The 13,762-nt window shown below is 42.2% G+C and overlaps 1 protein-coding gene across 1 annotated transcript in view; it reads left to right on the forward strand.

The window, feature by feature from the left end:
- Nucleotides 1-17: 17 nt before the first annotated feature.
- LOC115357883 (BMP/retinoic acid-inducible neural-specific protein 3-like) overlaps nt 18-13,762 on the forward strand; it is a 36,398-nt gene continuing 22,653 nt past the window's right edge. The window contains exon 1 of the mRNA XM_030049641.1: nt 18-271. Coding sequence (XP_029905501.1) covers nt 18-271 — 254 coding nt within the window. The remainder of the gene's footprint in view (nt 272-13,762) is intronic.

A 13,762-nucleotide genomic window follows, 5' to 3' on the forward strand; every position in this document is an offset into this window, starting at 1 on the left:
GGGCCGGGGGAAGCAGCATGAGCGGCCCGTGCATCTCCATTAGACTGGTGGCCCTCATGTTTCTATGGAAGTGGTTAACACTAAGCCTGCTCCAGAGCTGGGTGTCAGTGGGGGCCAGGGCAGCCGACCCTGGAGGGGCTGGCTTCAGTGGTGCCACCGGGCCCCTGGGCTGGCTCCTATCGGACAAGGGTCCTTTTCACCACTCCCAGGAGTTTGTTGATTTCACAGAGCGCTACCAGCAAGGATTCACCACCAAGTACAAGATATACAGGTGAGGGACTGTGGACAACAGGGTCAGTGAGCAGTGGCTGGTGTGGCTGCTGCAAAGCTGAGATGACTATGGGGCAAGATGTGGGTGAGAAAGAGCAAACTGCCGATATCCTGAGCAATTATTTGAAGCCAAACGCAGAGCTGAGACAGTTTTGATGCGGTTTATTGCAGTTTTGCTCAGAGGAATAGCATTATTTTTGCAAGAAAAGGAGGTAGGTCAGAGATCACATAATGCCTTTGTTTAGACTAGAAAGGATTCAAATTTAGTAGGTGGCAAAGAGTGGGATGAGTGTTGAGAGAAGATTAGACTCTTGTAAACAAATGAAGGCACATTACTCTAGCTGTACAGATGCAAGAATCTTTGAGTGTTACTGGCTTTACCTTTTTGTGGGCAGCGGAAACATATGGTTTGAGTGTGACAGACAGCCTCAAAATTCAGCATATCAGTGGAAACTTAAAGAGACAATACCGCAGGAGGGTTTGGGCAAAGCAGCAGGATGTAACAGATATCTGACTGAGCCAGTTGATATGTGACAGCGGGTAGACAGGAGGGGTTCAGAAGTGTGTGGTGTGAAGTATTTGTGGGTGTAGACTTGGAAGCAGCAGGGTATTGGCTTGGAAGCTTGCTGCGATGACATTTTCCTTCTGTTTCAGCACACGAGAGACTGGAATATTAAAAGCTAAAGCTTTTCAGGGTCCTAAAAACCACACTCGCTCAATAACACTGGCATACTGTAGATTCCCTGTTGGGCTGTATGGCATAAAAAATTCGCAAAAGGAATAATGACCGTTTGACGGCATCTTATATACTCAGCCGAAAATGAACTTGACATGTATCTGAATGACTTGTATTCCCGAGCAAAATTTAGTGTAACAGCAACTGAACAGTGGACTGCAAGCTCAGACTGTATCCAGAGTGTCTTAGGCTGTGTGTGTGTGTGTGTGTGTGTGTGTGTGTGTGTGTATTTGGGCATATATTTTTATCTTAGTGTTTACCCCACAATTCTTCTCTTATTAGGATGGAAATGCATCTGAAAAAGCTTTTACATCACCATGAGGTGCAAAAATTCCCGACTTCAGTGTAGACTTGTAGGTGGGACAGCTGCTCCTAAAGGCAGGCTGACCTGCCACACCTATATAATGGCAGGGGCAATTGTAGTGTGTGTGTGTGTGTGTGTGTATGTGTGTGTGTTTGGTACGTGTAGAAATTTCCAGAGATAAGTGCCTAATACAATGGATATGTCTGCTGGTATGCATATACATATGGTTCTGCATATGTCTCAGTACGAGTGGGTGTGCTAATGCATTTGTACTTGAAAAGTGGATCTGTATTTATGCCAGTGTGTGTCTGTGTGTGTGTGCCAGGTAAGTGTTTTGATGCGTGGTGATGAGAGTGATGCTGTCAGAAAATCTGGAGCTGCGGAATGGAGTGGTTGGTGCCAGGAGAACAGAGGTTTGACTGACACTGGCATTTAGCAGCTGACAGAGGTGACACTGCCAGGCACAGATGGAGACTGTAGCACTGCTCAGCTTAGCCACATTCCTCTCCCCCAGTCTCTCTCTCTTCCTCTGTCTCTGCGTCTTTACCTCCCTCTCTTTTCATTTTTTTTCTCTGCCTCTATCTCTCTTTCTGCGCCCCACCCTAACGCATGCAATAGTGCAATAGTTGCATGTGCACACATGCACGTGCACTCACTCCTCAACACGCACACCATCTCACCCCTCCCCATGAGTTGTGTTGGCCTTTAATTAACACAGACAGTGCAGTCACAATTTAATGGCAGAGAGGAGTAAGTTTGGTAATTAGTGCAGACGTCTGTGAGAAAGAGAGGTAATATATCACCGTGCAAAATACTGGAAAATATAATGCGGCTTTTCAGCGTTTGTTAATGAAATGTCTTGCGATGCTAGTCAGATGGTGCACCTGAAAATGAAAGTAATTGCGTTGTCTTGAGTTTAACTGTAATTGATGGGGAGTTTTTGCTCTAAAAAGAAAGTAAGTTTTGAAAGTCATAATAGCATTAGTCATTGTCAGTGGTATTGATCAGTATCCCTGCAGACATATCATGGCATTGTCATGCAATGCATCATTATAAATCTTACTTATTTCCCCTTTAATTTTCACCACATACCAAACAATGATTCTTACCTTAACCTTAACTTAATCCTAATTCAAACCCCAAACCTAAATCCCAATCCTAAACTAACGTCTTGTGGAAGTGAGGATCAAAATGCCCCCGCTTTGGAGGATTTTCGTTATTTTTGCATCGTTTTAAGAACATTTGGTCCTCGTAAGTATAGGAATACATCATAACACACATACTGTATGCGCACTCACACATACAGGCAGAGAGGAGCAGCAATAAGGAACTACTCTTAATTAACACGCCAGGTTAAAAGAAGGTTAAATAAAAAACATTAAAATCCAACCTCTGCCTCCTCTATCTTAACATTCTTTCTATGTCTCCTTCCCACTCTCTCTCTCTCTCACTCTCTCTCTCTCTCTCTCTTTCTCTCTCTCTCAGCCTCCATCTCTCTTGTGTTGAATGATTTCAAACCAATTGCTCTCCTTCACTCATAAATATTCTCCAGAGCTCAGTTGGCCTTTCCCATCGGGGACAGAGGGAGAGAGGGAAGAGAGGTGCTCGGAGGGGGTTGGAGTAGCTGGAGTAAAGAGGTGGCGACATCAGAGAGACTGTCACAACTAGAGCCTTATCCCCCCCTGCTGGCGGGTCACAGCATCAGGACACTTATCACCCTAGTTATGATCAATAATTCTAATAAGGGGAATGATCATACTACTACTACTACTACTACCACTACTAATAAGAATAGTAGTTATAACATTGATTAGAAGAAAAAGAAATGACAGCATTAATTTAGACAGTCTAAGCTGATGGCTACAGCTCCATCAGCTTTCATCTTTAAGACTATAAAACCGCTTGACGATTCAAAGCTGCACTCTGGCTCTTAACAGGTTGGAAATCTGCAGCTCTCTGTGGCAGCAGTGAAGTGTTAGATATTGTAAATAGATGCTGAATTATTATTCAAAACTTCAAAAACTGTGAGAGCTGCAGTATCACATCAAATATATAGTATATAGATGTCTTGTGCATAATTTTATACATATTTCCTTGCAATTCAGCTTGACATGGGATCGCCATTAAAATTAAAAAAAAAAAAGTTGTGTGATTTTTAAATAAACCCAGGCTGCAGAGGCATGCATTTGTAATGTCGAATGCACCGATGGGAGTGGCAGCGTTGAGGAGGTTTAGTTTGTAAGTCAAGATGGTGACGGTGCATGTTTAGATGCAGAAATGCTGAGCTGTTTATCATGATCGGGGCTGGTGGCGTTGTGAAACTGATGTTATGTCAGGCTAAGGTTCTTGGTCTGCAGCCAGATCATCTCGAGACACAGCAGCATATTAGTCTAAATGTCATCGCCTCCTCTTGCACACATGGGATGTAACTTTTATATCATATCTCATCTCCTGTCGTCTCTTTTGTTTTTTTTTTCCTCCTTTCTTCTTTCCATGGCAGGCCACCGGAAATTACATTGACTCGGTTTGATGTAAGGATTCCTCTCTCGTAATTATGGAGTGATTAGTGTTTCAATTACACGCAAACATGTTTATTGAGATGATTTGGTGCAGAGATGCGGTGTGGCAACAATACCTGAGCCGTACAATGTAATCACATCATTTGGTCTTAGGAGAAGTAGAGCGTATCATCCTTTATCTGTCTCATGTTTATGGTGGTGCCATTGTGCATTGAATGCCATTGATGGAACAGCACATTTAAAAGAGATTATAAAATGGATTTCGAAGTGTGCATACAGCTGCACAGACAGTAAAGCAATGGCATTCAAAAGAAGAAAACAGAGCAGAACATTAACGAATATAATAGAATAGAATCGAACATCATAGAGCAGAGTGCAATATTATCGAATAGAATAGAACTGAAATATCAATTAATGCCTAGTCATATGGCAGTTTTTAAACATATATACATCTCTACATCGATACAGCTGTAAACAAATGATACCATGACGGAGATTGCTAGAATAGCCTCTACTGGTTGGCCGTGTTTGTGAAATTTAAGACTATATTTCCCTTAAACTCCATTGTTTCCTGCTCTCCATGCTTCTTTCACTTTGCTGAATAAGATAAACGTGTTGGAAGCGATTTGTCTCTGTTCCCCTCCTTCCATTGCCTGCCACTGTCGGAGACTCAAAGATTTAATGACAGTGCCATCTTCCTGTTTTGTGCCATAAAGGAATCAGACACATTCCCTGCCAAATCTGCACTATAATGGCACAAAGCTTGGAGACTTGTAGAGGTACAGGCTGCCAGTCTGCTCAGTGATTGTTTTGTTTGTGTTGCAGTAATTACGCTAATGTCTTAAAAATGTGTTTGGTAACGATTTAAATGTGTTAAAAATTATAAACATAGCACCTTAAAGCTGAATAGAACAGAACAGAACAGAACAGAACAGGGCAGAAGTCTAGAGGAGGATGCAGCTTTTGTGCGAAGCCTGAATGGTTTGTTCGAGGAAGAGGCCGTGGCAGGGAGACAAGTCGATCTCCCATTCTCCGCTCCAGTCAAAGGTTGAATGAGTCTCCAGGACAGAGGCAGCACAGTCTTCCTCTCCAGCACCAGGAGCCATGGCAGTGACGAGGACCTCATCCAGCACAGGGCTTATGGCTTCTGACAAGTGTGTGATGGGGGGGAGTTATCAGGGGCATAGGTCTGAGGAGGCTGCCTCGATGCCAGAGACCCTGTTCATGCGTGTTTCATGTGTGCACTCTGGCTTGCCTGAACTCCTCAGAGTGTTAGAGTGATTGTGCATCAGGCTGCAGTTTGAAGATCAATATTTTTATGTAAAAATATGTCTGCTTTATCAGGGGCGCAACAGAAAGGAGCATCCCATCTCCCTCAAAATGCTGTAGATCCACCCTTTGTACACAATTTTTTTTAAAAAAGCTGGCAATTAAGTGTGGACAGTAACAAAGAGTGAAATTCAAACTAAACACTAAAGGCTCCACCCAGATTCTAAATCCATGTATACGGTACATACATGTCTACAAATACATTTGAAAATGCAGTGCATTTGCAATGCAATGGATTTTGTCTTATGTCAAGTGTTTTTAAAAATATCTGCATGCCCAAGAATATAAAATCACACAAGTCTGCAGCATATGCAGAGGAGCTGATGAGAGACTGGAGCAGTCTGTTGACGTTGCTGAGTTACAAATGAAAGAACAAATACGGCTGAAGACATAATGTCCAAAACTGTGGAGAAACAATGTGGGAGGTGATTCATTTGTATGGACAGAAAAGAGAGCAGAGCTCATGCTGAAAGTTGCAAATGATTACAAATCATTGAAAATAACAGGGAATGGCTGCTATCAAGCAGTGTGCAGTCAATGTCTTCGCTATCAGCGTGTCAAAGAAAGAAGAGTGCTGGTGGTGGCATCAGCATCATCAAACTGAATTTTCAGTGTTGACAAGGAAAAAGGAAGACAGCATTGTGATAAAATTGTACTCTGACATTTATGAGCAGATTGTAGATAGATAGATAGATAAATAGATAGATAGATAGACTCTGATTTTGGTGTTGGAAGCGTTCTGGTTTCCACTTCCGTAGCTGTTTGTAGTCTGACTGGTTTTATGAACCAGAGGCAGAACATCATCGATCTAAAACACCAACAAAATGTGTTTACTGTTTCTGTATTGTGTGGAGAAACCTTCGACTCTTCTGATAAAAGAAACAGAAATGGAAAGTCATTTCCGGCCAAACCAGAAAACCCAGAACACTGTCCATCATCACCAGAGGCTAAATCATCATCAGACGGTATCCGGAGGTATCCAGGATTGACAGTGACCAAAAACAGGATTTTTGTCACTCGACAGGAGACTGAAATGGAGAGAATTACTAACAGAGTAGTCACCCCGCGGTCGCACTCGAAACTGAGCCACTCGTCACTCAGGGAAATAAAAAAAATTGCATAGTTGAATGTTTGTTCGTAAACACTTCAAAGCCTGGGAAGTCATATTGGGGCCAGCCCATGTATATGTGTGTGTGTGTGTGTGTGTGTGTGTGTGTGCATGTTTGATTGTATGTCAGTGTGTTCATGTATACATGTGCTGACAACTATGCGTGTGAGTGTGATTGCAATGAAGAAAATAAGGCCATGCAGGCATCTCATTTGGAGAAAGCGTCTGTGTCAGGAAGAAGAGCTTTCAGCGCGGCTGGTGGCTCCTCTCCATCGTTCTTTTGCTGCCGTTGCCTGTTTGTGTGGTTGAGTGTGTATGCACAGCATGTATTAACAGTATGTGCACGCTTCATTATGTACCCAATGTGATTCCAGGCACTCCTTGTTTTGTGTATGAGGAGCAGCCTCTTGTCAACTGTGTTGTGACAAATTGCAATACAAAAGGGATCAGCAGCCTTCAAATTGTGTCAGCCTACCCTCGTGCAAATCATGCTTTCTTTCCCTCCCTCTAACTCTATTGCCCTTGCTCCTTGTACATCAGAGGTGTAGTGATATTTGTGGGAGCTGTAAATCAATAATGCAATTGCTGGTTTTCTTTTCTTTCTTTTTTTTTTTTTCTTTTTCTTTTTCTTTTTCTTTTTTTTTTTTTAGCAGTGCTTTCCATCTTACAATATTTTGACAGTTTGATAAAGCTGGTCAGTGTTTGGATTCCCCAAAATGTACAGAATGAGCAACATGCAAACACACTTTCCCATAAAAGCTACCAGAGAAGTGACGAAAAAATGCGGGGCTCAAACCAGCAGAAAGCAGTAAATTTGAACTTCAGTCAGCCCGTATTGCAGAAATACAGACACATCTATCCACAAAGCCTGATATAATTATCTTGTAAGGCAAGGTTATTAGATGGTGCATAATCAGTATTAATTTCATGCCAGAAATGATTCTGTAAGCATATCTGTTTACCAAATGATGAATATCATTTTGGATTGACACTCTGTTGGAGTTTATCTAAGCAAGAAACTAAGGAGGGACAAAAAAAAAAGTATGACTGAATTAGGATTCAAATCCTTGCAGTGACAGCGCAGTGGATGAAGGCAGAGCAGCAGTCCAGTCAACAGGGGTGGTGCGAGCTGCAGCGCACTGGCAGCTCAATCTGCCAAACCATGTTGTTGGTCAAAAAGGGCAAAACTAATGTCTTATCACCATATTAAAATCATAGCTAAATCCACAACTATTATACTGGAGAAAAGGCAGCACTAATCCCCCAGTGACCTGTCGAAACACCAATATGAGGATTAAGCTGCAATTTGGTGCTTTTACTTACCAAGTCATTGAAACCAAACGCCCCATTGGGTTTTAAAATGACCACAGCAAAGGTTACAGTTTCAGGTGGTAATCAAGTGCTTTAAACATCTACTTGAAAACCGTTTGCGGTATCAAAGCCACGGGAAAATGAAATGAGCAGGAACCAGTGCGTTGTGGTGTTTATAGGACCTCTCAGCAGGCTTAATAGGATTTCCACTAATTAATAGTCTGATGTTTGTTTGATGTTGTTGAGACACTGTTGGTGGCAATTTCATGATGCGTTCAGAACCAGCAGCTATTAGCTACATCATTACGCTCTCTTTCTCTGTCTTGATCTTCGCGCTCTCTCTGTCTGTCTTTGGATGCCTAAACGACATGGAAACCCTTAGCTCACACGTCTCTCGTTTCACCTTCTCTCTCTCTCTCTCTCTCTCTCTCTCTCTCTCTCTCTCTCTCTCTCTCTCTCTCTCTCTCTCCCCACTGTCAGTTTGCTCTCTAATTCACTCTTTCTTGTTAAAACTGGATCATCAGTAGCTCAATTAACAAAGTTGACATGCGGCCCTATGAAGGTGCCTTTGACTTCAAGCTGGCATAGGAAAGTGCATGTTGACTGGCGTGTGCATAATTTATTTGAACTAGTTCAAATCAAAAGGCTCTTTGTTTGTAATTCTTAATTTCTAAATCATTTCTCTGTTGCTGGTGGCGCGTGCATATTGAGAGGGATCAATGTCACATAAGATTAAACTGAGAGGGTGGGGGAAAAAAAACAGCAAAAGGCGGCAAGTAAAACAAATCGCTAACTTTGAAAATAGCAGAGCAGTTGCAATTTACTTGCAAGGTCTTACAAATAAATGTAATTTCGTTTATCTTACTGAATGAAGCATGAAGGACGTTACTCCCATTTTGCACAATTCTCTTTGGGGAGGTCCTTGAAATAACATTGAGTCCACATCAACCAACTGTTTTGCACAGCAGGTTATTTTGGTATCTGGGGTAACCCATCCCGCTACAAAACAATGTGTGTTCACTATGCCTTATTAATGATGCAGAAATGTTTGTTGATCGTGATAAAAAAATAAATAAATAAAAATAAATCTTCAGTGCATGGTGAGGTTTCTTTAAAACTAATTCTCAGATCCACAAAGAGGAACACAATCCATTAACAATAAATAGAACGCTCAGGTTTCATTCTGTTTCACAAGACATAGTTTTTTTTTTCTCTTTTTGTTCTCCTGTTGCTTTCTTGTTTTACTCTTGTTTTTCATGTAATTAGATGCAAAAAAAAAACAAAAATTCAGAGCTTTGGTCTTCAGCGTCGTCAAAAGGTGTTTTACTGCAAAGTGGTCGTGCACTGGCCAGCCACACATGTTAGTACACAATGCAGTTTTGTAGAGCATGCAGAGCACAACACAAGAAGATGTACTTGGTCTCAGGGCTCAATACTGCATGCAGTCAAAGGTGAAATTAGAGTTTTCTGGCCCAGTCAGTCACAGAGAAGGAGTCATTTGAGTAATTTCCCTCTCGTCACACCGCTGACATCACTCAGAATGCGCATTAACTAAGTTGAAAGCAAAAAAAAAAAAAAAAAAGTGCAAAAAAAGCTTTGCAGTGCAGTTTGTTGTACACTGCAAGTGTGTCAAGATTGTGCACCTGGTTAGTAAATCAGAGTTAGAATCCACAGCTTTGACGTGCAGAAAGCATTAGTGCCAGTGCAATGATGTAGTCCCAACTGCTGCAAAGCCATTATACTGTATCTGAGTAAAACAATGAGGGAGTGAGAAGTGGAACTGAAAAAATGCTCAGCAGTACTCAGTGCACTGTTGGATACAGTGGCCAAATACACATATTCAGAAAACCTGCACAGGCAAATAAGACCTTTTTTTTTTTGGGTCCCTGTTTTTGTCACTGTATGTGCTATTCAGATCGCTCTCTGACCAGCAGCCAGTGCTGCAGTATTATTACCTGGGGATGTCCAGTAATTTGCAATAATTTCAGAAATAGTCAGTGATTTTAACCCGGTGCAACTCTTCCATGTCTGTAAATAGCAAAGTAAAAATTGCAGCACCTTTTCAGCTGTAATTTGTTTGGAGCATGCAATTTCTCTCTTCTACCTGCCATCCAAACTGGAGGCTATTGCGGAGGCTGTAAGGGAAAGTTTCAAAGGCATTTTCTGTGTAAACATTCTAAATCAGGAAGTGAGAGACTGCAGAATATTTGTTTTATGCCGTTGTATCCGATGCACAGGTGATTTCAGCGAATTTCATGACCTAATGAAGTACAGCAACTGGTGTATAATTCATTAACTACATGAGGTTCTCACCTAAAATGAGCCATAGGCGTGTTTTGGGTCACAGGGGCTAACGCTGAAAGTCATGGACAAATCTTTAAATCAAGTCAAATCAACAACACCACTTTATTATTGTTAAAGTAGGGCGGTTTTTGTTCACAATTGAAGCGTTTGACTTTGACCCTTATAATTGTCATTCATTAACATAGTTACAGTATGCTTTAATTATAGCATCCATACACCCCGTATAGCTTCTTATTTACTCCAGGGACAGGGTTTTACCCTGTGGCTGACTTTAAAGAGAAACCGGTTTTGCACTTTCATTACAAATCACTGAGCCAGGCGATGACTCAACGTGGGTCGATCAATATTACAGTCACACATTTGACGCACAAGTTTGAGAGGATGAGAGATTCTTACAGTGGATCAGGCATTGCAAGAATGTAAGAAGAAAATGTAAGAGATGGTGCAAAAAACACTTTTAGTACAAAGATACTTTATTGTGATAACAAAAACTGAAATGCTTTATTTTAAAGGTATACTATAAAAAATTGCTGAGGGGTAGTTTAAAGCTTGCTTAGGTAACTTTTTCCCTGCATAAATGTGATTAATCGCCATTATACACAGAGGGTCTGAGCCAAACTAAATGCACAGGGAAAAATAATGCGGAGGCACTTGGATGAGGTATTGTATCTCAGGTGGGTGTTGTTCCAGTTCAGATTTTCCGTGAACGTCTGTTCCCTCTGCAAAGTCACCGACTTTAAGTGAGGATGTTTAGACTCAGATTGAAATAAAACATGAAATTAGCCTGTAATTTGATCGTTTGATGTATGGTTTTGTTCTCAACATCACCAAATTGATAAATTATATGCTTTTACTAAATTTTTTGTCAGGTTAGTCTAAAGGGTCCTCACTTAAATCAAAACTCTGCAGTTTCAACCATGCATCTTTAGATTTCAAAAGTTAAAACTGACTATCAAAGGCTCATTCAAGCTGAAACGTGTAATTTCTTTGCATCAGTGTATTAGGTTTTTATGTTTTTTGTTGTTTGTTTGTTTGTTTTTTTCAGGTATTTCATTCTCTCACAATACCTGGCAGTTTTGTGATGCACTTCAACATTACTCAGGAAACAAACCCGGCGCCCACCCAGGCAGCTCAGCAGCACACTGAAGCTGTGAGCCGTAGTCTGCATCATTGCTCTTTGTAGTGTGTTTCATCCAACCAAATCAGTATGTTTTCACAGGGTTGATTCCCTGATTTGTTATGTTGGGCACCCAGCAGCACCCTGAGGCTGTCTGTACGCTGTGATGGATTCGAGACACCTGGGTTGTGATAGACAGACAGCAGGGTCTCGACTCCCCGGCTCTGATTGTGGCCCCTGTAGCTCCTGCAGTTCCTCTGCTTTGGGCCCACAGCGCTCTGCTGCTCTCAGAGGGAGGCTGACAGGTAGCTGTGCAGCAAACCCCCTGCTGCAGAGAGCTATGGGTGAAATAAATCTGCAGTCTTCCATAACACACCTGATTGTGGGTCTGTGTGTGTGTGTGTGTGTGCGCGCGCATGTGTGTGTGTGTGTTAAGCTATTCCAGTCATTCAGCATCTCACTGAGAAGAAGAGCTCAGAGTGAAGTAAACTCACTGTCTCCCATAACACCTGATTGTTTGTGTGTGTATACGTTTGTGTGTGTGTGCACGCACATAGGTGTGTGCACATATGTGTTGGCGTGTATGTGTGTGTGTGTGTGCGTGTGTGTGTGTGTGTGTGTGTGTGTGTGTGTGTGTGTGTGTGTGTGTGTGTGTGTGTCTTTCAGCCTCTTACTGAAAAAAAACAAAGTGTGCAGTCTTCCATAACAGACTGGTGTGTGTGTGTGTGCGTGCATGTGTGTGTGTGTGTGTGTGTGTGTTTCTAATGATGTGAGTGTGCGTAGCCTTCCTCAGCTTAGCCGTGGCACCATCCATAACTGTCCATCAGCGAGCAGCATGGCAAGGCAGCGTGTCGATCACAGCTAAGCTCTCCCTCTTTCTTTCTCTGCTGCTTTCTCCTCCAGCCAGCCCCAGTGGGCAGAGAGAAACACTAATGGCCTCTCGTTATAGAGAAACGCCGACATAAAACAGGCCTTAATGAGCTGTTTTCTGTTTTGTATTTTTCTCAAGGGGTCGTTGTTATTGGTGGAAAATTGATTGGCAGCAGGCCTGGACCCATGGGGGATCTGCGATATTCTGGGCAGCAGCAAAGTTAGTGTTGCAGCGAGGGCAGCTTTGTTTAGTTGCTTGTAGCATCAGCAGTGTGTGTATGTGGGTGTGTGTGTGTGTGTGTGAGTGTGTGAGTGTATCTTAGCATGGGAAACTTAGTATGAGGTGAGGGGGGTTAGCCTATATGTGTGCTGGAGAGAGGAAGACTCATTGCAAATCCCAACCTTCCAATTTGCTCCCATGCAAAGTGTTACTGTTAAATCCTGCTATTGTTTCTTGGTTGTAATTAAAGCTGCGGCAGGCAACTTTGCACGTAGAGGAGGTTCAGCTAATACTGGCCAGGCTCACTCCTCGCTATAAAGGAGGTACAAAGGATAGGTTTGGTATTTTTCAACCCAGGTCATATTAAAATGTTGATACCCATCATTTATAACGGCACATACTGTACCGCACCACCTCAGCACAACAAACTTACCACTCTGCCGCTTCTGCCTGTCTTCACACAGTCCATCACAACACACATTTTGAGTCTCCAAAAATTATAATAAATGCCCTTTTTGAAAACTGGAAGCTCAGTTGCCAAGTTGAATGCATCATGAAATTGTCCACCTAAAAAGAAGAAGAAGAAGAAAAGTGGTTGCAAATGTTGCCTTCTAGAAAGTTTTAGTTCCACAGCGATCCACAAAATTATTTTAGTTTTGATTTCGGACTTTGTGTGTGCCAAGATGTTGCCCACCAGCAACCACGCTTGACACCAGAATTTAATTTGGGCAGACAGGGCGAATGTACAGCATCTTAATTAGTGAGGATAGCACACTCTTCTCTGTTGCAGTTCCACTAATATGTGTGCAGAGATCTTGCCTAATGCAGTTAAAAAAACAGATAAAAATAAGAAGAAAGAAAAGCAAAAAAGAAACAAAGGATAATTCATGCAAACAAAACATGAGTTTTTTAAAGGTTTGGTTTGTTTTTCTCCCATTAGACAAGTCCATCACCTACCACCTGAAGGTTCTTCAATCTCCTTTGTGCATAACTAGCTCTGTCCTGGGCAATGCAGTTTATTACCAGCTGTATTTGAATAGGGCTAATCTATGCATCAAACAGCAATACTCACTCTGTACCGGGTAGATAAACATGGTTAGCGTGCTCCAAGGCCAAGAGAATATCAAACAACTTCAGATGAAGGCCTCCCCATCCAAAAGAGGCCCTGAAAGCAGCACGACTCCATCCATGATTACAGCCCGTCCAACCGCTTCGCCTCAAAAAGTGACTTGAGATGAGAAGAGATTGCACTATTATTTAAAATCGGCGGGGAAAGACAATGTTTTTCACCATGGCGCAAAGCAATTCTCGGAGCCGGAGGTTGAAGCAGCGTGAGCCCATTCATCTTTTAGAGAGTGGCCTACAAGATTCACACAGGGGTCATGCAGACATCATATTTTACAGCTGCCAAGGAACAAATCTGAATATGAGCCTCCTCGTGCAGGACAAGCTGTTTCCTGTCCACTTGCGACGATAGGCTTCGTATTTTTGTCCCCTTTCAAAATGCAGAAAACAACAGCTCAAAACGAATTAGTATTTTCATTGTAGATCTGCTGGAAATACCTCTGACAGCTCCCAGTGCCCTGTCACTTTGGACGATGATGGAGTGGACCTCCTAAATGGACTGTGTTATTATTATTACGTGTGTGTGTGTGTGTGTGTGTATTATGTGTG

Source organism: Myripristis murdjan, chromosome 4, assembly GCF_902150065.1.
Source record: "Myripristis murdjan chromosome 4, fMyrMur1.1, whole genome shotgun sequence".
NCBI lineage: Eukaryota > Metazoa > Chordata > Actinopteri > Holocentriformes > Holocentridae > Myripristis > Myripristis murdjan.